This window comes from Pituophis catenifer, unplaced genomic scaffold, assembly GCF_029215685.1.
Source record: "Pituophis catenifer annectens isolate HBS135680 unplaced genomic scaffold, rPitCat1.0.hap2 SCAF_2, whole genome shotgun sequence".
Lineage (NCBI taxonomy): Eukaryota > Metazoa > Chordata > Lepidosauria > Squamata > Colubridae > Pituophis > Pituophis catenifer.
Genome location: NW_027256882.1, coordinates 276,739,440 through 276,763,635, shown reverse-complemented (window position 1 = coordinate 276,763,635; position 24,196 = coordinate 276,739,440). Strand labels below are relative to the sequence as shown.

The 24,196-nt window shown below is 46.0% G+C and overlaps 1 protein-coding gene across 1 annotated transcript in view; it reads left to right on the top strand.

Annotated features, from left to right (window-relative positions):
• The window catches only part of DNAJC21 (DnaJ heat shock protein family (Hsp40) member C21), a 30,346-nt gene extending 6,150 nt beyond the window's left edge, over positions 1 to 24,196 (top strand). The window contains exons 3-12 of the mRNA XM_070938906.1: positions 1,056 to 1,179; positions 3,819 to 3,941; positions 7,065 to 7,369; positions 8,156 to 8,313; positions 9,169 to 9,256; positions 9,467 to 9,622; positions 17,136 to 17,175; positions 19,541 to 19,722; positions 19,842 to 19,920; positions 23,728 to 24,196. Of these exons, the coding sequence (XP_070795007.1) occupies positions 1,056 to 1,179; positions 3,819 to 3,941; positions 7,065 to 7,369; positions 8,156 to 8,313; positions 9,169 to 9,256; positions 9,467 to 9,622; positions 17,136 to 17,175; positions 19,541 to 19,722; positions 19,842 to 19,920; positions 23,728 to 23,892 (1,420 nt within the window). The 3' untranslated portion in view covers positions 23,893 to 24,196. The remainder of the gene's footprint in view (positions 1 to 1,055; positions 1,180 to 3,818; positions 3,942 to 7,064; positions 7,370 to 8,155; positions 8,314 to 9,168; positions 9,257 to 9,466; positions 9,623 to 17,135; positions 17,176 to 19,540; positions 19,723 to 19,841; positions 19,921 to 23,727) is intronic.

Sequence of the window (24,196 nt, the reverse complement as noted above, 5' to 3'; positions counted from 1 at the left end):
AACAGTGTGTTGCCTGGGTACAAATCATTTTAGGAAATAATAATTGAAGTGTTTACAACAGTATTCATTGCATTAGTATCAATAATAATAATAATAATAATAATAATAATAATAATAATAACAACAACAACAATAATATTTGTTTAACCAATTTAGCATACCTTCTTTATATCATTGATCCTTCCATATATTTCCCTGTTTCTAGCTCCTGTTTTTGTCAGCTAGCCATTGATAAAATAAGTCCCAAGTCGAAAAATATTGTTTCTTTCTTTTCCTTAATTATAAGTGTTAGCCTATCCATTTCTGCACGTTCTAATATTTTTTTTAATCACATTTTCATCTGTTGGGATCTCTTCACTTTTCCATTGTTGTGTAAATACTATTCTAGCTGCAGTCAATATATGTAAAATCAAACATACATTCCCTTTATTGTACTTGTCTGGTAAAATGCCCAACAAAAATGTCTCTGGTTTCAAATCAATATGCTTTTTTAATCATTTTTTCCAGCCACATATGTATTTGTGTCCAATATTTTTTGCTTTTTGACATGTCCACCACATATGATAGTATGAACCAGGTGTCTGATGGCATTTCCAATATTTTGCAGATTTATCCTTAAACATTTTTGCTAACCTTGAAGGCCGAAAATGCCATCTATAAAACATTTTATAAAGATTTTCTTTGTATGCAGTAGACATTGTTAGTTTATAATTTCTATCCCATAATTTCTGCCATTTATCTAGCTCAATTGGATAGCCAAAATTTTTAGCCCATACTATCATTGATTCTTTTACTTGTTCATCTTCCATCTTAATACTTAACAAATAGCTACGGTATATATTTTCTTTATTAATTTTTCATCTATCCCTGTTAATATCTGATCTAATTCTGTTGATTCTGTATATAAACCATACATTTTAACATCCATAGATTCAGGCGTGTATTCATTTACCTTCGCTACCGGTTCGCAAATGTGAGCTCTTGTTCTTATGTTCTTCTACTAACGTCTTTTGATTTTGTTTCTTTTCAGTTAGCTTGTTCTTTTTGTTTTGTAGGTACGACAACCACAGGGAAGCTCTTTTGAAAGGAGGCATTGATGGAGGCTATCAAGATGACAGTCTGGATTTGGTCCAGTACTTCACCGTTACGTGTTATTCTGGCTATGACGATGATAAAAAGGTCAGGCTTAAGCGCTCATCTGAACGAGTAACATTTACCTTTGGGTGACCCCTGAAACCGGCACAGCATCTTGCTATTGGTGGTGAGCCAACAGGTTCCAGACTGAGATCCGGTCACACCTAACAATGCCGCTGTTTTGACCTGGGCTTCCTTAGAAAGTATACAGCACAATCTTAGTCCCAGCAAACCTCTTTTATTCATACAGCTGTGAATTATTGCCATTCCCAGTCCGAAAAGCTTCTCAAACAGTCTTTCAGGGGAGTGTTTACAAACACCCACCTTATCTCCCTTGGAATGCTGCCAGAGAACTAATTGCCACATGTAAGGCAAGGCCAAACTTAGCATAGAGTCAAACAGAACTTTCCCAAAGCTTCTGTCGACCAGATGAACTAATTGCTTCCTGCAAAAGCTCACGTCCTGTTCGCTTCTCTTTTATGTCTTTTTTTTACATTTATTTTTATTATAACACAATATGACAAATACAAAACACACTACACACACACACACACACACACACACACACACACTTTTAACAGCTATTTCTTGGTGGTCATCTTCTAATATTTATATTTTCCCCTGTTTACCTTTATACTATTCCATTTTCTTCTTGTCCCTTTCTCTTTTAATTACCTTGTACTTTTTAACAATCATATTGATTTTATACATTCTATATGTTGTCATATTCATTCTTTCCATTTTCAGATTTCACCTCTATTTTTATTATCCACTATTTCTAGTCTCTAACCACTTATGCCATTTGTGCCAGATTATATAATATTCTGTATCTTTCTTTTCTTTGAGCTCTTTTGTTAATTTGTCCATCTCGGCACATTCTAGGATTTTTTTTTATCAATTCTTTTTCTTTTGGTATATTTTCCCTTTTCCAATTTTGTGCGTATGATATACGTGCAGCTGTTATAATATGTAAAATCAAATATTTTATTTCTTTGGTGAATTTTTCAGTAAATATCCCTAATAAAAATGTTTCTGGTTTTTGGTTCATAGGTTGCTCTATTATTTTCTTTAACCACTTTTTAATCTTAGCCCAGAATTTTTTTGCAGCCGGACATGTCCACCAAAGACGGTAATATGTTCCGTAGCTCTTATTACATTTCCAACATACTGGAGATTTATTTGGAAACTTCTTCACAAGTCTAGCTGGAGGTAGATGCCATCTATAAAACAGCTGATTAGGGGACTGGAGGCTAAAACATAAAGAATGGTTGCTGGAATTGGGTATATCTAGTTTAATGAAAAGAAGGATCAGGGGAGACATGATAGCAGTGTTCCAATATCTCAGGGGCTGCCACAAAGAAGAGGGAGTCAAATTATTCTCCAAAGCACCCGAAGGCAGGACAGGAAGCAATGGATGGAAACTAATCAAGGAGAGAAGCAACCTAGAACTAAGGAGAAATTTTCTGACTGTTAGAACTGTTATGACCCAGGTGGGCAAGGCAAGGCAGGCATCTAGAGAGTTCTTTATTACTCTTACCAAATGTTCCAGCCAAAGGCCCTCCAACAACGGGTACGGTCCCCCACCCCAATGCTACCCTGCAGACAGCCACTCTCAGACCCCAAAAACAGCCCCGGTAGTACAAAGAAAGCCCGCAGAATAGGAGCATGCTCACAGGGCAAGGTCCAGGTTTCCCAGTCCAATCCACCAGGCAGAATCTAGGCACAATACAAAGGCAGTCCTCAGGACAGAAAAGAAGCAATTCCATAGCCCCAGTGGAGCAGAGGCCAAACGCAGGCCACAAGAAAAGGGCTAGTCCCAAACCAAAACACGAAGAGCAATTTTCCAAGCAAGGCAAGGCAAATGGCAAACAGACACGAGTCGAACCTGGGGGAGTGTAAGCCAAAGCAATCAATTGTTTCTGGCAAAGATTAAGGCTTCTCCTTAAATTATGAGCCACAGTGGCGCAGTGGTTAGAGTGCGGTACTGCAGGCTACTTCTGCTGACTGCCGGCTGACTGCAATTTGGCAGTTCAAATCTCACCAGGCTCAAGGTTAACTCAGCCTTCCTTCCTTCCTTCCGAGGTGGGTAAAATGAGGACCCGGAGGCCCTCCGGAGGCCAGAAACAGCCTATTTCCCGACTTCCAGTGGGTCGGGAAGGCCCGAAAATCAGCTGGCGTGCTGGAGCTGAGATAGGGCAACGCTCGAAAATCAGCACATGTGTGCTGGAGCTGAGATAGGGCAACGCACACATGCCCACAGATATGGCTCCGCTTCCCACCTGTGGCACGCGTGCCATAGGCTCGCCATCATGGGTATAAGGTTTCCTGCCTAGCAGAGGGTTAGACTAGAAGACCTCCAAGGTCCCTTCTGTTATTCTGCTGATTCAGCTAGAGAGAAGTCATTTATTTGTGGAAAGAGATACAACAATTTTATGTAATTACAAATATGAGGAGGTGAAACCTTTAGGTCGACCAGCTCTCTTTTCAAACATAAATGCCTGTCTGATTCACCTCATAGCAACATTGGCTCTCAAGACTGGAACCTGGCTGGAGATCTCACTGTTGACAGCTCAGAAAACGAAGCCATTATTCCAGACATCATTATGCCGAGGTCTTCAATTGCCTTCTGAAATTTAACAAGCCTCGTTTTCTCTCTGAACAACCAACCGTATTGTTTGTTTCAGGGGTTCTACGCAGTGTATCAGCACGTCTTTGAAATGATTGCAAAGGAAGAAGAGGAATCCATAGTCGATGAAGATTTTGAAGGATTCCCAAACTTTGGAGATTCTCAGAGCGACTATGATACGGTAACAACTCTGAAATTCATCATTGGGCACTTGCCTTGTTAGGGTCAGCTCAGATCAGTGGTGGGTTGCCCCCGGTTCGGACTGGTTCGCAAGAACTGGTAGTAAAACTGGCGGGAGGCCCCGCCCACGGCTCCAGATGTCGTCATCGGCGATCTGTGGATGCGCAGAAGCATGATCCCGTTGCAAACCGGTAGTAAAGGTAAGTAGAACCCACCAAATCAGAGGTAGTATTCAGCCGGTTTGGGCCGGTTCGGGCAAATTGGTAGCGGAGATCATGAGTGGGCCTGCCTACCCACCCGGTGCTATGCCATCCTATTAAGGCATGTTTTTGAGACCAGGCACATGCGCGGAAAGCGTGCGCGCAAGGGCATGCGCGGAAGGCCGGGCGCATACACAGAAAGTTCTTGCGCGAAGCGACCATGCGTGCGTAGCGAACTGGTGGTAAAAATATGTGAAACCCACCTCTTCACCAAATAGTTTATAAGTTTTTGAGGTCACCAGATCTTTTCCTTAATTAAGGAAAAAGGAACAATGTCGTTATAATGGAGAGAAACCAGCATTTCAAACTGAGACCAAAGTTGCAAAATTCCTCCCACTTGTATCTTTTCTTGTTGAGTGCTGCACTTCCAGATTCTTACCTGTTACTCCACTAGTCCCCTGTTTCTGAACCGAGGGAGCATTGATGCTGCTCTCATGTAGCTCTTATTTGGAATGGAACATAAAAGTTCCTATGTAACAGAGATATCATGTGTTTTTAGCAGTGGTTTTGCTCTCCAAGCTTGTTTCAATTTAGTTCCTGAACATTTTGTTACAAAACTAGGTAACATCATCATCAGGATTTTCTTGTCCTCGTGATCCTTAAATTTAATTTAATTTAATTTAATTTATCACATTTCTATGTCGCCCAACTCCCAAGGGTCCTAATGAGGATTAGGACAAGAAAATCCTTCTGAAGATGTTACCTCGTCCGGTAACGAAACGTTCAGAAACTAAATTGAAACAAGCTTGGAGAGCAAACTGCTGCCAAAATCTAAATCCCAAACTACATATATTTTCTATTATTTCAAATATTTTGTGTCTTGTGGCAGCTAGGTAAAGGATACAGTTCTGCAGAATTTGGGATCAATGAACTTTCCCATGAAAGAATCCTTGACTTACCAGGGTTTGTAAAGAGGATTACATGTATCCTCTTTACTTACAAAGTCACATACATTTTTCCTTTGTAAACAATGATCTGTAGCAAACTCGTATAAATGAGAAAAAAAAAATCAGTACAAGTTATTGAGGGGGTCTAGATTAATTCTTTACATAGATAGAAGGTCTGCACAGTTCAGGAGTGGGGACCACTTTCTAACATCGTTCAGCAGGAAAAAAAAACCCACTGAGTCCCACTTCCTGTTCAGTGCATAAATCCAAATCCAAAAGAATGCAAAGCTTCTCCATTAGCACCTGTGTGAACGTATCGGTAAAGGAATACAGGTTGTCCTCAAATTACAACCATTTGTTTAACAACAGTTTCAAGTTATAGGCTTTGAGGGGAAAAAATGACTTCCCTCAAAGTTACGACCCTTTGCGGTCACACAATTGCAATTTGGGTGCTTGACAGCTAGCTACACATTAAAGCAGCTGCATCTTTTTCATGCTTATGAGGAAGCCCTAAAAAGATGTAGTTTTTTTTTAAAGAGAATGGAATGGAATGGAATGGAATGGAATGGAATGGAATGGAATGGAATGGAATAGAATAGAATAGAATAGAATAGAATAGAATAGAATAGAATAGAATAGAATAGAATAGAATAGAATAGAATAGAATAGAATAGAATAGAATAGAATAGAATAGAATTCTCTCTTGGCCAAGTGTGATTGGACACACAAGGAACTTGTCTTGGTGTATATGCTCTCAGTATACATAAAAGATACCTTCATCAAGAATCATAAGGTACAACACTTAATGATAGTCATAGGGTACAAATAAGCAATCAGGAAACAATATCAATATAAAGCGTAAGGATCCAAGCAACAAAGTTACAGTCATACAGTCATAAGTGGAAGAGATGGGTGTTGGGAACGATGAGAAGATTAATAGTAGTGCAGACTTAGTAAATAGTTTGACAGTGTTATGAGAATTAATTGTTAAGCGAGTGATGGCGTTCGGGAAAAAAGTGTTCTTGTGTCTAGTTGTTCTGGTGTGCAGTGCTCTATAGTGTCGTTTTGAGGGTAGGAGTTGAAACAGTTTATGTCCAGGATGCGAGGGGTCTGTAAATATTTTCAGAGGGCTATTTTAGCCCTCTGTAAAGAGGGTTATTTTAAATAGCCCTCTTTTTGACTCGTGCACTATACAGGTCCTCAATGGAAGACAAGTTGGTAGCAATCGTTTTTTCTGCAGTTCTAATTATCTAATTAAAGAGCAGAGAAATGCTGCATTTGTGTGACACCCAGAACCATTTTTCTGAATCCTTTTCAAAGTGCAGGCATCCTTAGTGAAAATGGAAAAAAAATAAACCATCATCCTTCTTATGCAACATGGCACTCCAGTTTGGGTCTACTTTTCAAAAATGTAAGTCAATACAGGAAAAAAACAATATCCATAATGTTGGCCACTCCCCATAAATAGTTTATCTGCTACCATGTGCTGTAAGTTAAATGTGTAGACTCAGTTTTAATAAATGACCTTAACAAAATCACTGCCTCGTGATTGGCCTCCTGTAATTGTTTGCCAGGGACACGGTGGCTCAGTGGCTAAGACGCTGAGCTTGTCAATCGAAAGGTTGGCAGTTCAGCGGTTCGAATCCCTAGCGCCGCGTAACGGAGTGAGCTCCCGTTACTTGTCCCAGCTTCTGCCAACCTAGCAGTTTGAAAGCACGTCAAAAATGCAAGTAGAAAAAATAGGGACCACCTTTGGTGGGAAGGTAACAGCGTTCCATGTGCCTTTTGGCATTTAGTCATACCGGCCACATGACCATGGAGACATCTTCAGACAGCGCTGGCTCTTCGGCTTTGAAACGGAGATGAGCACCGCCCCCTAGAGTCAGGAACGACTAGCACATATGTGCGAGGGGAACCTTTACCTTTAATTGTTTGCCAATGTAAATGTTTCTGTTTTCTCCCTGTCTTCCAAATTAGGTGGTCCATTGTTTTTATGCGTATTGGCAGAGTTTCTGTACGCAGAAGAATTTTGCATGGAAGGAAGAATACGACACTCGGCAGGCGTCCAACCGCTGGGAAAAGCGAGCCATGGAAAAGGAGAACAAGAAAACCCGAGACAAAGCAAGGAAGGAGAGGAACGAACTGGTCCGTGAACTGGTGGCCTTTGTGCGGAAAAGAGACAAGCGAGTTCAGGCCCACCGGAAGCTCTTGGAAGAGCAGAACGCAGAGAAAGCTAAGAAGTCAGAAGCGCTCCGGAGGCAGCAGAAACTGAAACAGGCCAAGTATGATGATCTAGACCAGTGATTCTTAGCCTTGGTGGTTTTCCAGAATTTCCAAAATTCTCCAGGCAGCATGCTTGCTGCATGGACACCGTCTTTAAATGGTGCAGACCCCAAAAAGCAACACAGTCATTAAAAACAGGAACGAACACAATCTTATTCCAAGCAGGGCGCTTTCCAGAATTTGCAGCTAGTGACTATGCTAGCTTGGGAATTGTTGTCTAACTCATGCTTCTATCTGGCCTAAGCTCAAAGACCACGTGATGAAATCCAATCTAGTCCAATTCCATATTGCTTACACCTAATAGACAGAATCTTGCCAGATTAAAGCTACAACCTTCTAACCTAATAGATATATCCTGAGAGATTCTAGGGTGTGGCTACCCTGAAGCTCTTCTTCCCTCCCCCATCTTCTGAAGGCACAATCTTCAGTTTTGTGGGGGGGGGGGGTGGCCAGCTTGATGTCACTCATGTCAGGCGCACCTGTGGAGGCCTGAGCGCTCTGCCAGCAAAAACGGGCTCCCAATCTCCGTTTTCGGCTGGGACTACCTCCTGCAACCTTCTGCCAGAGAAAACAGAGCTCGTGAGGGCCACGAGCTCCTTTTTTGTTGGCAGAGGCACCGCGGGCCGGTCCTTTGCTGCTTCCAGGGCGGCCCCACAGGCCAGATCTAAGCACCCCACGGGCCAGATCCAGCCCACAGGCCTTGAGTTTGACACGCCTGGTTTAGGGTATTACACAAAGCCAAGCTATGAGAACCCTCACCTTTTGCCTCCCTCTTCCTTTCAAAGGCTGGCGGAGCAGTACAAGGAGCAGAGCTGGATTACCATGTCTGACCTAGAGCGAGAACTGCAGCAGATGGAAGCTCAGTATGAAAAGGAGTTTGGAGATGGGTCTGGCGAGGAAGAAGAGGAAGAAAAAGAAGAGAGGAAAGAGAACCAAGAAGAGGGTGAGGATCAACTGGCAGCTAGTTGCTCTTTAAGAGCAAGTGCGAATTGTTTTTCTGGGAATAGCTTGCTAGGTCACCTAATCTCCTCTATTGATTTCCAGAATAAGGACTTAATATTTATTAAGTAAACATTAACACAACTTGCGGAGTGTTAATTCTCACTGTTGCAATTCGGTAGCTATTCCTCCCTTTTACCAAGGGTTTGATTTTCCCAATCCGTATTCTGTGATCCCTGGACCCGATCAGTCCCAAGTGGTACTGAGTTCTTTCCATGTGATTCCTCCTGTTGCAGTTGAGAGTCCCTTCAACTTTGCTGATTCCTTCCTCTCCTACATAGATGTACTATTTTGGTTATTTAAGCACTTAAATTCATAGCTGGATATTGACAATAGAATAAGGGTGTCAAACTGGATTTCTTTGAGGGCCGGATCAGCATTGTAGTTCTCCACGGACTGGGGTGGGTGGGATGGACGCCTCCTGCAGCACCCTGCCAGCCAAAATGCAGCACACGGAGGCCCCGCATGACCCAGTTTTGGTCTCCTGCAGCACTCTACAGGCCAAAAATGGGCTGTGCGGGGGTCTTGTGGGGCCTCCATGTGGCCCATTTTTGGCTGGCAGGGTGCTGCAGGAGGCCGAAAACAGACCACAGGGGGAGGGCGCACACAGCCCTCCTGTAGCCCATTTTGGCCAGCAGAGGCACCACGGGCCGGGTCCTTTGATATTTCCAGGCCAGCCCCACAGGCCAGATTTAAGCAACCCATGGGTTGGATCCTTGAGTTTGACACTCCTGCAATAGAAGAAAAGATGGTCAGATCATCAAGCATCTCACACAGAAATATATGTGTGTATTTTCAGACAAATTAAGTGAAGAACACGATGCTGCCAACCTTTTTGATGAGCTCTACTGTCCCGCTTGTGATAAATCCTTTAAGACAGAGAAAGCGTAAGTTTTTCTTTAATATGCAAACTAAAAGGGATCAGCACACATTTCACTGGACATCTTTCCCTGATTTATTCAAGTGCCTCCTTGGTTCCCATTAGGCTTCCCTTCTCAAGCAAACCTCTGCTCAGTTTTCTTTAATAAAAGGCAACCATTTTTTCTGGACTCAAATCTTGTTCTTCACAGTAACATCCCTCTGATCTCTCTCTTCAGGATGAAGAACCATGAGAAGTCCAAGAAGCACCGGGAGATCGTGGCTTTGCTCCGGCAGCAATTAGAAGAAGAGGAAGAAGCATTTTCTGTCTCCACGGTTGATGAGAACGGGTGGAACAGCGAAGAGGAGGCAGAAGAACCAATCCCCAAACAAAAGTACTTATGGAAAATATGTAGAAGTTCAGGCTGCCAAAAGGCATACATTATTTCTGGTCTCCAAAGCTTCATGAGGGAGCTGGCCAGGTGCCCAATTTCAGGATGTGCCATTCCATGCTCCTTTTCCCCAGCCCTTGAGAGACAACTAACAATCTATTTCAATTGAGCTGTTTTGTATTTATTCCAGGGGTGAAATGTAAAATTTGTTACTACCGGTTCTGTGGGCGTGGCTTGGTGGGGGATAATGTGACTGGATGGGCGTGGCCAACTTTTTTTTCTAATGCTTTGAAAAGCCTCTCTGACGATCAGGCAACTCAGCTGGGATCGTCAGAGACTTTTCAAAGCATTTTTTTACCACCTCTTCGGCCAAGAGATTGCAAAAAAAAAAAATGCTTTGAAAAGCCTCTGACGTTCCCAGCTGAGCCGCACGATCATCAGAGGCTTTTTTTTTTTTTTACTTTTAAAAGCATTTTTTCGTCGGAAGAGGTTGTAGAAAAAATGCTTTTAAAAGTAAAAAAAAAAAAAAGCCTCTGATGATCGTGCGGCTCATCTGGGCATGGTGGGGGAGAGGCGCAGGGATTTTTACTACCCGTTCTCCGAACCACCCGCTGCCATCGCTACTGGATCGAGCAATACGGTCCGAACCGGGAGCGTTTCACCCCTGATTTATTCCTCTCTCAGCTTCTTTTCTTTAATCTTCGTGGTTTTTCTCTGAGTTCGTTGATCTTTCCTTTCTCTGCCGCATACATGGTTTCCCCTTCCTCTATAACTATGATGGCGAACCTATAGCACGCGTGCCCAAAGTGGCACACGGAGCCATGTCGCCTGGCACGTAGGACATTGCCCGTTCCTGTTCCGGGTTTCTGGCGCGCATGCACATGTGACGATCAGCTGGCCTTTGTGTGTGCGGCAGTGCTGGAAACCGGAAGAGCTGGTCTTCCGTTTTCCGGCATGAGCATGCGCGCCGGCCAGCTGATTGGTACATGCGAATGCACGGCAGTAACTGGAAGACTTGCTTGCTGGGAATACCTTATCCGGAAGTACCTTATCCGGTGCACGCATGCCCCCTGGGCAGCTCCTCTTCCTTGTTGCGGCCTTGACGAGCGTGAAGTGCTCCCTTTTCAGCACTCTCTCGGCTCCCCTAGGACCGTGTCCACGCTCAAAGAACACGCTTAAAGCCAAGCTGGTGTATCTTCATTTAATCGTGGCAATCAGCGCTTACAGAAACCGGAATGCAAAGCTAGCAAAACAAAGACGCAGCTGTCACGCCCTTGCAAGCGAGTCCTTATATAGTTCCTTCCAGATTACATTCAGCTGGAAGGTCTCGTACTTCCTCATTTCCTTCGGACGTACTGGGATGCCGTCACTTTTCTAGAGTGTTCTCAGAGTAGTAAGCTAACCCCACGCGACCCCATAAGGCACCCGTGCACATAAACGCCTACTCGGAAGCCTATTCCACCACCATCACCCATGTGGCTCAACCCCCCCCCTTCCAGCCGGGTATCCATGTTCTGCCGGTGCATGGACATGATGTCGAGTGCTTCTTGACGCTCGACAGGCGGCTCCCCCTACCAGGCGTCCGTCTAAGAGGAGGAGACAAAAAGAGATGATATTAAGGGTCAGGTAAGGGATGTGGTTTCTGGGGGTTTGCTTTGTGGAACTTTCTCAGTAATCTGGGGGCGTTTATGTCTTTTACAGGTACCCAGGATGCTTCACTATCAGGATACCCTGTCCAGCGGACTAAATAGTATAACTGGCCTCTACGTAGTTTGGAATCGATGATGTCTTGTATTTCATAGTGGGCACCGGTTACCGGGCCAGGAGGTGGTTTTGGTGTTGTAGTGGGTGTAGTGGCCGGTTTTAACAAGCTAGAGTGGAAAACCGGATGGGTCTTTCCCAATAAGGGGGGTAGTTTTAGCATGAATGTTACGGGGTTAATTACTCTAATGATAGGAAATGGGCCTATATATTTGGGTCCTAGTTTTTTACTTGGTAATCGTAGCTTTAAGTATTTTGTTGACAAATAAACCAGGTCTCCGATCTGAAAAGATGGACATGTAGCCCTCCTTTTGTCTGCCTGGAGCTTGTATTCATCGGCTGCCCGTGTCAAAGCGGTTTTTACGTGAGGCCACACAGCATTCACGTTAGTAGCCCAGTCGTTGGGAGTCATAGGGTTTTGGAGGGAAAGGTCTAACTCCGGGATAGCAGGGAAGTCCCTCCCCATGACTACCCGGAACGGAGTAAATCCGGTACTCCGATGTACTGCGTTATTGTATGCCGTTTCAGCAAATAGAAGGTAATCAACCCAATCGTTTTGTTGGTAGGTAACGTAGGAGCGTAAGTATCGTTCTATCATGGCATTCGTGCGTTCAGCAACACCGTTCGTACTAGGGTGATAGGCTGAACTAAGGCCCTGGGTTGACCCTATATCACGGAGAAACCCTCTCCAGAATCGGGCGGTGAATTGTACCCCTCTGTCTGATATTATCCTCTTAGGCACTCCATGCAAACGGTAAATATGTTGTAGGAATAAACGTACCAGGCGTCGGGCAGAGGGTAAGCCTTTACATGGAATAAAGTGGGCTTGCTTTGAGAAAAGATCGACTACTGTCCAAATAACGGTATAACCTCTGCTACTGGGAAGGTCTACAATGAAATCCATGGCTATTTCCTCCCATGGTCTGTTTGGTTCGGCTACGGTTTGTAATAAGCCCAGTGGCTTCCCTGGTTGTGGCTTGGATACCGCGCATGTGTGGCATCCCCGGACGTATTGGTCAATGTCTTTCCTCATTTTAGGCCACCAGAATTGTCTGCGCGTCAGATGTAGGGTTTTAAGGAACCCGAAGTGTCCGGCGGTTTTCCTATCATGGCACTGGAGTAACACTCGTTGTCTCAATGTTGCTGGAATATAGAGTTTATCTCCCCACCACGCTAGGCCATCATGGTGGGTTAGGGATGCTGCATTGTTTTGTGCCCATGCGTCCGTCCGAATGGCTTTCCGTAAAAGCGTGAGCCAATCCTCGGTCTGCGGGGCTGTCAATACATACGCTTTTAGGGGTGAGATTACTGCTTGTAAACCCTCATCTCGTTTACTGTGATATTGCGGCATCCGTGACAACGCATCCGCTAAAAACATTCCTCTAGCTGGCTTATACACGAGGGCAAAACGGAACCGCTGAAAATATTGTGCCCATCTCACCTGTTTTGGGGACAGTTTCCGAGGTGTTTGGAGGGCCTGTAGATTCTTGTGATCTGTCCAGACCTCGAACGGTATGGGATTACCCTCCAGTAGGTGCCGCCATGTCTGTAACGCCCATTTTACGGCATAGGCCTCTTTCTCCCACACTGCCCAGTTCCTTTCTGCGGTTGTAAATTTTCGGGAGGTGTATGCACAAGGCCTTAACATACCGTTCGCATCTTTCTGCATTAGAATAGCTCCTACTGCCACGTCACTAGCATCCGCTTGTATTACGAACGGTTGTGACGTGTTAGGGTGTATTAATACGGGTTCAGTGGCAAAAGCCCGTTTAAGATTTTCAAAGGCTTGTTGGCATTCAGATGACCATTGTAGTTTGTATCCCGGCCTAGGCTTTTTCCCAGGGGCCACCACACCTTTTGTTCGCAATAGCTCCGTTAATGGTAATGCTGTTGTTGCAAAGGACGGAATGAAATGTCGATAAAAGTTTGCAAAACCTAAAAAACTTTGCAGTTGTTTACGGGTTTGCGGAGCTTTCCACTCTAAGACCGCAGCTACTTTCTTCGGGTCCATCTGGATACCAGTACGACTAATTCGAAAACCTAGATAATCGATCTCCTCCCGGTGGAACTCACATTTTGAGAGTTTTACAAAAAGATGTGCGTCCAGCAACTTGGTCAGGACCTGTCTAACCAGCTGGACGTGTTCTTCCATTGTGTCAGAGTAGATCAAAATGTCGTCCAGATAGACTAAGACGCCCCGATATAGGTGTTCATGTAAAATACCGTTTATAAGCTGCATAAACACCGCTGGTGCCCCTTGTAGACCGAAAGGCATCACCAGGAACTGGTAGCTGCCGAGGGGAGTGTTAAATGTGGTTTTCCACTCGTCTCCCTGACGTATCCGTACCCGATAATAGGCTTCGCGGAGGTCCAATTTCGTGAAGATTTTCCCTGACGCCAGGGTAGCCAACAAATCAGTTATCAGCGGCAGGGGGTACAACGGTTCTACGCAGACAGCATTCAATCCCCGGTAGTCAACACATAAACGTAAGCCGCCATCCTTCTTACCTCGAAAGAGGACGGGTGCCGCTAAATGCGAACGACTGGGACGAATAAATCCCCGGGCCAGGTTTTTATCTATATACGTTCGCAATTCCTTCAGTTCCTGTGGTGTCATCGAGTACATACGGGGTTTTGGCAACCGGGCTCCGGGAAGTATTTCGATACCACAATCCGTATCCCGATGGGGGGGCAGGATGTCACATTCTTCCTCGCTAAATACTCGGGCGAGGTCATTATATGCTTGGGGGTATGTACCTTGTCTTGTTGTTTCTTGCTGGAGAGCCACCCTCTCTTTTGTACATGGCAGTCTGAGCCTACGATAACCCCCCTCCCACCATATGTGTGGTTCCCACCTGTCCAACCACGCGAGCCCAAGAATGATGGGTTCGATCATCTGGGTTACTACAATGAACCGGATCATTTCCTGATGGGCTCCTATTTGCAGGAATACGGGTTCTGTAACACTGGCAGTAGGTGTGCCTCCCAGGATGGACCCATCCATCTGCTCGAATTTAATGGGGGTACGAAGAGTCAGGATCCGAAGGCCCAAGCCCTCAGCTACCGACTGCCGCATAAGGCATCGAGTACAGCCTGTATCAATTAAGGCTTTTTGTTCACACTCCTTCTTAGTGACAGGATGTCTAAGGGTCACTGGTATCAGGAAGGGGTGTACAGGGTCACTTACCATAGGATCCTGCAACTCATCTCCGTTGTCGCTTTCTTCGGATGCGTCGGGGACACGAGCCATCCCTGGCATGGTATTACTGGACCGGGTTGTCGGTTCTAACGAGGGCGTCTGCGTGGCCGCCCTAGAGCGTTCTGGTGTTCGTAGGGGTCGGTCACGTGGCGTGGTAGTCGGAACGGATGGCCGGGAAGTTGACAGTCGCGGGGCTGCGACGGGGCAGTCCGCAGCTCTATGACCCTCTTGGTTGCATCGAAAGCACCGGAACGGGCGTCTGTTCGCCTCGGTAGCGGTCGGCCCGAATGCCGGGGTTCCTCTAAATGCCCCGCGGTCACTGGATCTGCCACTTGGACCACGACGGGACTGGAATGGTGGTGTGTTCCGAGGCCTGAATTCTCGTAGACCAACGTCTAGGCTCACCGCTGCCTTGTACCATTCGGACAATCGTGGGCCTAGACCCCGGTATACACAGGCCTGTTTTATTTCTCTATCTAGCCCTGCCTGGAATTGGTGGATAAGTAATCGCTCTGGCCACGAATGGAGTTTTCCTGCCAGATTACGGAACTCCTTGACATAATCCTTGGCAGGGCGACCACGCTGTCGTAGGTTGACCAATTCACCTTCGATGACCTGGGTCCGAGTTTCATCCTCGAACCTATTGCGTAATGCTTCAAGGAACAGGCCCAGATCTGTTAACTCGCGGGCGTGTTCACTATGTAAATCGGCAACCCATTCAGCTGCCTCCCCCGTGAGCACTGCTGTGACCGCCACGACCATGGACCACTGCGAAGGATATAATCTGCCATAAAGGTCCATATGGCTTATTACCTGACTCAGGAACAGTGCCACCTTTCCTGCAGTTCCATCAAATGCAGCCTGCACAGGCGGTAATCCCCAGGGATGTTGCTGGAGGGGGGGTGCCCAGGGACCGTGGCCCCATGCCGGTAGCGGGTCTCTGTAACGCTGTTGTGGTGGCCTATCTCCTGTGCCGGGTAGCTGTCGAGGGGCGTCTCTCACGGGATCTACTCTCCTCTCTCTCCCGGGCTGTGTAGCGGCACCGGAAGTTGCGTGGCTGCCCTCGCCCCCACCGTATGAATGTACAGCCTGTCTCCGCTCTCCACTCACCCAGCGTTGTTCACGCCCCTCCAACTTCAGCTTCGGGCTGGCAAGGCGGAATTTGCTGTCAGAACTCCCACCCGCCGTACCGCCTCCCGACCAGGAGGTGGCTCCCTCCATACTGGGCGCCCATGGCTGCCAGGAGGGCGCGTCGCGAAAGCTCGCCTCGCCAAAACGGTCGCGTAGGATCTCTAGGGTGGAAGGCCCCAGGCCAGTGGAGTGGCTCCAGTCCCCTTCCTCGTCTTCCAGCCATCGCCGTTCCCTCCAATCCTGGAACTGGGAACCGGCATAGGGCGGGGTTTGAAGACGCATCCCACCTGTCTCTGGGCCGGGCGTCCCCCGGGCGTTGCGTTCGCGTTCCTTTCGTTCACTAGGGGCGCCGTCGACCCCGGGCTCATGCTGTTTCGGCCGCACCACCGGCGGGCTGGCCGCCCCATCCATCCCGGCGTCAACCTCCTCCTCCGCTTCACCCACGGTCTCCGCTGTATCCTCCGGCAGCACGTCGGCCGCTACGCCCTCTGCCATCCCGTTCCTTCCTTCACGGGGGGGGGGGGCGGCTCCAAAACGGCTTGTGAAAAGGGAGAGCTGCGTCTTCCTCTCGGCTCCCCTAGGACCGTGTCCACGCTCAAAGAACACGCTTAAAGCCAAGCTGGTGTATCTTCATTTAATCGTGGCAATCAGCGCTTACAGAAACCGGAATGCAAAGCTAGCAAAACAAAGACGCAGCTGTCACGCCCTTGCAAGCGAGTCCTTATATAGTTCCTTCCAGATTACATTCAGCTGGAAGGTCTCGTACTTCCTCATTTCCTTCGGACGTACTGGGATGCCGTCACTTTTCTAGAGTGTTCTCAGAGTAGTAAGCTAACCCCACGCGACCCCATAAGGCACCCGTGCACATAAACGCCTACTCGGAAGCCTATTCCACCACCATCACCCATGTGGCTCAACCCCCCCCCTTCCAGCCGGGTATCCATGTTCTGCCGGTGCATGGACATGATGTCGAGTGCTTCTTGACGCTCGACACACTCGGTGGTTCGCCATCACTGCTCTATAATAATCCATCACGAGAGAATCGGGCTACCTACAGCAGAAATGCTTAGAAATAATCTGTTTAACTGCTACTTGATGGGCATGGCTAAAGCAACCAGTTGGTCAGGAGAAACTCCATATTTTCCCTAGGTATATATATATAGAAGGGGTTTCAAATTGCAGCCAAGATTTCTCTAGGACCGTATTTCTGAACCTTGGCAGCTTTACGTTGAGTGGACTTCAACTTCCAGAATTCCCTAGCCATCTTTGCTTTGCTGGCTGTGGAATTCTGGGAGTGGGAAGTCCACCCATCTTAAAGCTGCCAAGGTTAGGAAGCACTGCTTCAGGGCTTCAGAAGGGATTCAACAAACAAGGAAGTTGAACTAAGTTGTTTTGACACTGCGGTTTTGTTTCTATCCTTAACAGGCTGTCAAAGAAACAGCGAAGGAAGCAAAGAACAGCAGGTGTAAGTTTTTGTTCTTTTGAAAGCCAATTTCCCTTTGCATGTTTTCATGTTCTGATCTGCAAAATCAATGGTGGCACTATTTTGGAATTATTTCTGCCTCCGTTTGAATGTGGCGTTGATTGCTGGCGATGCCCTGTCCCTGAATAAATTTGCTGAAATATTGTGGCATTTTATGATGAGAACTAGCTAATTTTTCAAGGCTAAGTTGCAGCTTTGCCTCCTCCCACATAGCCTGATTTATTTTATTTTTTGGGGGGGAAATGGAGATGGCAGCCTTCTCTTTTGTAAGAGCATCTTAACTCTGGTTCACATGTTTTCAAAAGGCAGAAGATTTGAATATTTGTAGCTCAGGGTTGAATTATGGAGTTCTTGGTGCTCTCTGAGCTTGGTGTTTTTTTGTTTGTTTGTTTGTTTGTACAGACATTTCATTACCAAACCAGGTAACATCATCAGTACTCCAGTATTAGGTAGTTTGGTAATAAATGTTTGCAAGAAAACAGCCAAGCTCAGCATCAAGGACCCCACAACTAGACCAATGTCTGTGAAGTGTAATATGGCTTACAGGAGGAGGTTGCTGGATCCACAACTTCAGAAGCTGAAAATGTTTTCAGGTGGGGCAGATGCTTCCTCAGAAAGTCTGAGCGCGTAAAACTTTGTCTCCGGCCTACCACATAGCCCAGAGATGGGCATCACAGACTGTAACAACCGGTTTGCCTGGAATCAAAAACCAGCGATTATATAGGGCATGGGTCCTCAAACTACGGCCCGGGGGCCAGATACGGCCCACCGAAGCCATTAATCCGGCCCACACAGGACATGAGGTTGCCCCACCCACATCATCCTGCCTACCCACTGGCCTCCACTTGCCTTCTGGAGGCCGGGGAGGATGTGCAGGGAGGCCGGGAACCAGGATGTGCAGAGGCTCTGGAGGCCAGAAATGGGCCAGTTTTGGGGCGGCAGAGAGGTACTGGAGGCCGGAGAGGCCGAAAACGAGCCTGTTTTTGGCCTCCCTGGCCTCCAGAGAGAGAGAGAGAGGGAGACACACACATACACACAAGTCCCTCATACACACCCCAAGGCAGCCACATCCCTTCACTATCCTGCTTTCCACCCTCAGGAGCATAACAAATTAAAGTTTAATTTGTGTGTATTGTTTGGACTGCTAAATTGGCCACGCCCAGTCACATGAGCACCTAGCCACACCCACCCAGCTGGTCTGGCCCCCGAACAGTGAGGGACCGTGAATTGACCCCCTGTTTAAAAAGTTTGAGGACCCCTGATACAGGACGTGATAGCGCTAGGGAGGGTGGGCAGGCCCAGCTGGTGATAGGAACTACCGGTTCATCCGAACCGGCAGCAGCTCACCACTGATGTAGCCTCTTCATGATTTCTGTGCTGGAGTTGAAGGCTTCCTTGAATGGGAATAGATTTAACGGTGCCCACGTTGAAAATACATAAAGGTATTCCCCAAGTGGTTGGGGTGTTTTTTCCACTTGATGGCTATTTTGTAGCACCTGGAGGGCACCAGGTTGGGGAAAATTGGTTTGCATGTTGGCGTTCAGATGTGATGTTCTAGCATGATTTCCAGTGGTGGAATTCAAATTTTTTACTACCGGTTCTGTGGGCATGGCTTGGGAGTGGTGTGGCTTGGTGGGAGTGGCTTGGTGGGCGTGGCAGGGGAAGGATACTGAAAAATCCCTATTCCCTCCCCACTCCTGGGGGAAGGATATTGCAAAATCTCCATTCCCACCCCACTCTGGGGCCAGCTAGAGGTGTTATTTGCCGGTTCTCCGAAACTACTCAAAATTTCCGCTACCGGTTCTCCAGAACCTTCTGAATTTCACCCCTGGATTGTCCTCATCTTGCAAACAGACTTTGCAGATCTCGTTGTGATCATGATGAATGTACAGGAATAGTCCTCGGCTTACAACATGTCATATAGTGACCGTTCAAAGTTACCACGCCATTGAAAAATGTGACTTACGACCGGTTTTCACAGTTACAACATTTGCAGCATCCCCATAATCACGTGATCAAAATTCAGATGCTCGGAAATGGGTTTTTATATTTATGACTGTTGTGTCCTGTGATCATGCTGTCGCCTTTTGGGACCTTCCGACAAGCAAAGTCAATGGGGGAAGCCAGATTCACTTAACAACAGGATTGCTAACTTATCCACTGCAATGATTCACTTAACATCTGCGGAAAGAAAAAATCGAAAAAACGGGGCAAAACTCACCGAACAAAAATGTCTCGCTTAACGACAGAAATGTTGGGCTCAACTGTAGTCTTAAGTCGAGGACTCCCTGTATCTTGGCCATTATCTTTCATTGTTCCTCTGAAGGCTCTCTTATTCTTCCCACAGACCCAGGAGGATCCTTCCAAGGACAACAGTCCTGAGCAGCAAGTCGAAGAGCCAAGGCCAGTGAGCTGCAACAACCCAGAGAGGATATCTCCAGAATCAGAAAATGCCAGCAAAAGCTACAATTCAGACGATGCTGGAGAAATTTCAACACCTACAGTAGAATCCAAAACTGAGGTGAAAAGGTAAACATGATACCGAAGGGAGCTGTCGTTAACGAAATGTAAAAGGTTTTGACTTGTGAAAATGTTTTATACAGTCTGAAGCATCTGCTCGGAGACTGAGAATGTCTTTATTATTTTAGCAATCCTAAAGGTAAAGGAAAGAAAGCAAAAGAAGCCAAGAAAACATCTGCAAAAGTTTCTTCAGAGGACCAGCTAAAGGTATGTACAAGAGATAAACTGTGACAAAATAGGGTACTCTTTTTGGCATCAAGTACTAACTGGATCTAAAGGCAAAAATCTTTCCCTTCTTTTGTGTATGTGGTTAATGAAAATGTCCTTCAGGTTGACTTCATGACTTCCACCCCACCCCGTGATTTCCTAGATCTGGCCATGCCATTCTTTGGACTATTAACATGGGCGTCACTTAGCAAGACACCTAGGTGTAAAATCCACGTCGTCACGGCAGCGTGACGTATCGGGACTTTTTCCCCCTTCGCTAAACTGGGCGTGGTCAGTGTGTGACGCATCTGACCTGCAGGCCGGGAGTTTGACAGCCAGCCCTGATTTAGACAGTTAGCACAATTAATCAGTGGAACAATTTGCCACCAGAAGTTGTAAATGCTCCAACACTGGAAGCTTTTAAGAAGAGATTGGATAACCCTATGTCTGAAGTGGTGTAGGGTTTCCTTTCTAAGCAGGGGGTTGGACTAGAAGACCTCCAAGGTCCCTTCCAACTCTGTTATTCTATTCTATTCTGCTCTGCTCTATTCTATTCTATTCTATTCTATTCTATTCTATTCTATTCTATTCTATTCTATTCTATTCTATTCTATTCTATTCTATTCTATTATTGAAACCTGTTTTAATTTCCCATCTAGTTTACAGCCCTGGATTTTTCCAGTACAGGTAGTCCTCGACTTATAACAGTCTGTTTAGTGACCAGTCGAAGCTACAACGGCATTGAAAAAAAGTGACATGAGTGTTTTTCACACTTAACAACCATTGGTGCATTCCCATGGTTACAAAATCTAAATGCAGACACTAGTCAACTGACTCGTACGGCCATTGCCGTGTCCTGGGGCCATGTGATTATCTTTTGGGACCGTCTGACAAGCAAAGTCAATGGGGGCAGGTTCACTTAATAACCGTGTTACTAACTTAACAATGGCAGTGATTCACTTAACAACCTTGTCAAGGGAGGTCATAAAATGGGGCAAAATTCACTTAACAAATGTCTCCCTTAATAACAGAAATGTTAGGCTCAATTGTGGTCATATGTTGAGAACTACCTGTATTCCTCTAGTTCAGGGGTGTCAAACTCAAAGCCTGCAGGCCGGATCTGGCCCATGGGGTGCTTAGATCTGGCCTGTGGGGCCACCCTGGAAGCAGCGAAGGACCGGCCCGCGGTGCCTCTGCCAGCAAAGATGGAGCTCGGGAGGGCCATGTGCAGCCATTTTTGCTGACAGGCAGGAGACTGTCGCAGCTGAAAACGGAGCTAGGAAGCCTATTTTCGCTGAAAGAGCGCTCAGGCCACCACAGGCGCCCCCAACACAAGTGACGTCAAACTGGCCACACCCACCCTGGCCACAGCCACCTGGCCTCCCGGAGGTCAAACACTGATGCGGCCCTCAATGAAATTGAGTTTGACACCCCTGCTCTAGTCAGATACCATCCAGAACTCTCCGTATGTAGCTTCTGAAGACAACCAAGCTTGGCCAAGTTCTGCCGTTTTCTGAGGCTTTTTTTCTTAACATGTTCCCCAAACTCTAAATGTGACCGCTTCAAAAGATTGCCTGACTTGTAGCTCTGTCTAGTTGTGTTCTTTAAAAAAAGAAAAACTAAGCAATGTCAGATATGCTTATAACTTGGATGAAAGACAGCCAAAAATTGTGGAAGGGGGAAGTCCAGAAGGATCTTGGAAAAAGACAAGAGCAAACCACTTGTATATCCAGAAAATTACACGGACATGTCTAAATCACCAAGACTTCAGCTCCTTTTATATAGAGAGCTGAGGTGGCGCAGTGATTAGAATGCAGCACTGCAGGCTACTTCAGCTGACTGCTAGCTGCAGTTCGGCAGTTCAAATCTCACCGGCTCAAGGTTGACTCAGCCTTCCATCCTTCCGAGGTGGGTAAAATGAGGACCCAGATTGTTGGGGGCAATAGGCTGACTCTGTAAACCACTTAGAGAGGGCTGTAAAAGCACTATGAAGCAATATATAAGTGTTATTGTTATTGCTATATGTCCCATTGTTCTGCAGGGCTGCCTTAGCCAACTTTCAACCTGGGAACGAAATTGTTGATCATTCATTTAAGGTCTGTAGCTTTCTAGAAAGGATGGCCACCTTTAAATCTTAAGTTTAGCAACAACTGTTAGCCGGTAGAGCATTGACCCTCTAGGTTTAGAGACAATATTAGAATTAGAATTCTTTATTGGCCAAGTGTGATTATTTATTTATTTATTTATTTATTTATTTTTAAATTTGTATACCGCCCTTCTCCCTGAGGACTCAGGGCGGTGAACAGCCAAATAAAAACATAAACTACAAACATTAAAATACAATTAAAAAGATATATATAAATTTGGCCCCATGATTAAAAACAATAACAAACAATTTAAAAACATTTTAAAAAGTGTTAGGCCAGCCCGGCTTGCTGGAAAAAGAAGGTTTTAAGGGCACGGCGGAAGGCACCGAGGTCTTGGATTCTCCTTATCTCTGGGGGCAGCTGATTCCAGAGGGTAGGTGCCCCCACAGAGAAGGCCCTCCCCCTGGAGGTCACCACCATTGTTTGGCTGATGGCACCCCGAGGAGGCCCTCTCTGTGGGAGCGCACAGGTCGATGGAAGGCCGTCGGTAGCAGCAGGCGGTCTCGAAGATAACTAGGCCCTATGCCATGGAGCGCTTTAAAGGTGATAACCAACACCTTGAAGCGCACCTGGAAGACCACTGGGAGCCAGTGCAGCTCACGCAGGAGAGGTGTCACGCAGGATTAGACACACAAGGAATTTGTCTCTTGGTGCATAAGCTCTCACTGTAGCAATAGCAATAGTACTTACTTACATACCGCTTCACTGTGCTTTCCAGCCCTCTCTAAGCAGTTTTCATAGTCAGCCTATTGCCCCCAACAGTCTGGGTCCTCATTTTACTCACATTGGAAAGATGGAAGGCTGAGCCTGATGAGATTTGAACTGCCAAATTGCAGGCAGCCGGCAGTCAGCAGAAGTAGCCTGCAGTACCGCACTCTAACCACTGCGCCACCATGTACATACAACAATAATGATAGATCATTATCATTATATAGTTGAGAACCGGACGGTGATATTCAGTGGGGTGGCTGCTTCCTTTTTCTGCCTGCTTGCAAGCTTGTAGAAATAATGTTTTGAAGCTAATGTTGGTGTTAGGAAATGATTATTACCTAACTTGTTGGGTTGGCAATATATAAACCATCAATATTGCTTTAAGACTGCTGTATTGCTGTATTGCATCATACTGTGTCCTGATTGGTTAGCTCTGTAGCCAATGTCCTTAAGAGGGAGCTAGAAACATCGTTTCTCTTCGATTCTCTTTGATGCTCTTTGCTTTTTGCTGTGTTTGCTACTGTTTGCAACTGTTAATGTGTATGACTACAACGACTGGTAAGAAGACTTTGTTATTGGATTATCTCTGGACTATTGTTTAACTATCTACTGCTTTATCTGTGTATGACCTGGACTGTTTATTGGACTGTGCCTTACTATTTCCTAAAAGTAAACACAACTCAGTGTATCTGTGTTTTGGCTGTGTTTTATTCGTAACTACTCTCAATCGCTTTCATGTGCACACCCTCGCTACTCAAGGGTTGCTCTGCGAATTCCTCAACAGTTGGTCTAAACAATCCTTTGTCTATGTCAATCAAATAATTCTTTTATTACATTTTTGCCGTCATCAAAGAAATACTATATTAATGATAAATCTCTATGGAGATTCTCATATATTATACATTAATGGTAATAACGTCTTTTGTTTCTTCTGCTTTTCCATTTACAGCCTGAGGCCCCCCTGCAGTGTGTTACCTGCAGCTGTGAATTTCAGTCGCGGAACAAATTGTTTGAACATCTGAAAACCACGGGGCACGCCAAAGCGTTTGCCACTTCCACTGCCAACACAGCCATCAGCAGCAGAAGCAAGAAAGAAAAGCGGAGGAACAGATAGGGTTTCTGAAAAGCCTCGAGAACTGTGGGGTTATTGTCACATCCAAAGGCACCTTGTTAGCCCAAAGAGGCCCAGGCTTTTCCCGTGTGACTTAACCGGGATGAAGACTGCTGGGCCCAGCCATAAACAGAGCAGAAACACATTTGAACCTGTGCAGCACTTGATACGGTATCTGTTTGTGTCTGTATTTTGTTTCATAAATTGGGCTAAAGCCTCTAGATTGTTCATAAAGAGAGCTTTCTTGCTCCTTAAGATTTGTAAAAACCTACATGTACAGGCAAAGGGAATAAATTATTTTACTGTA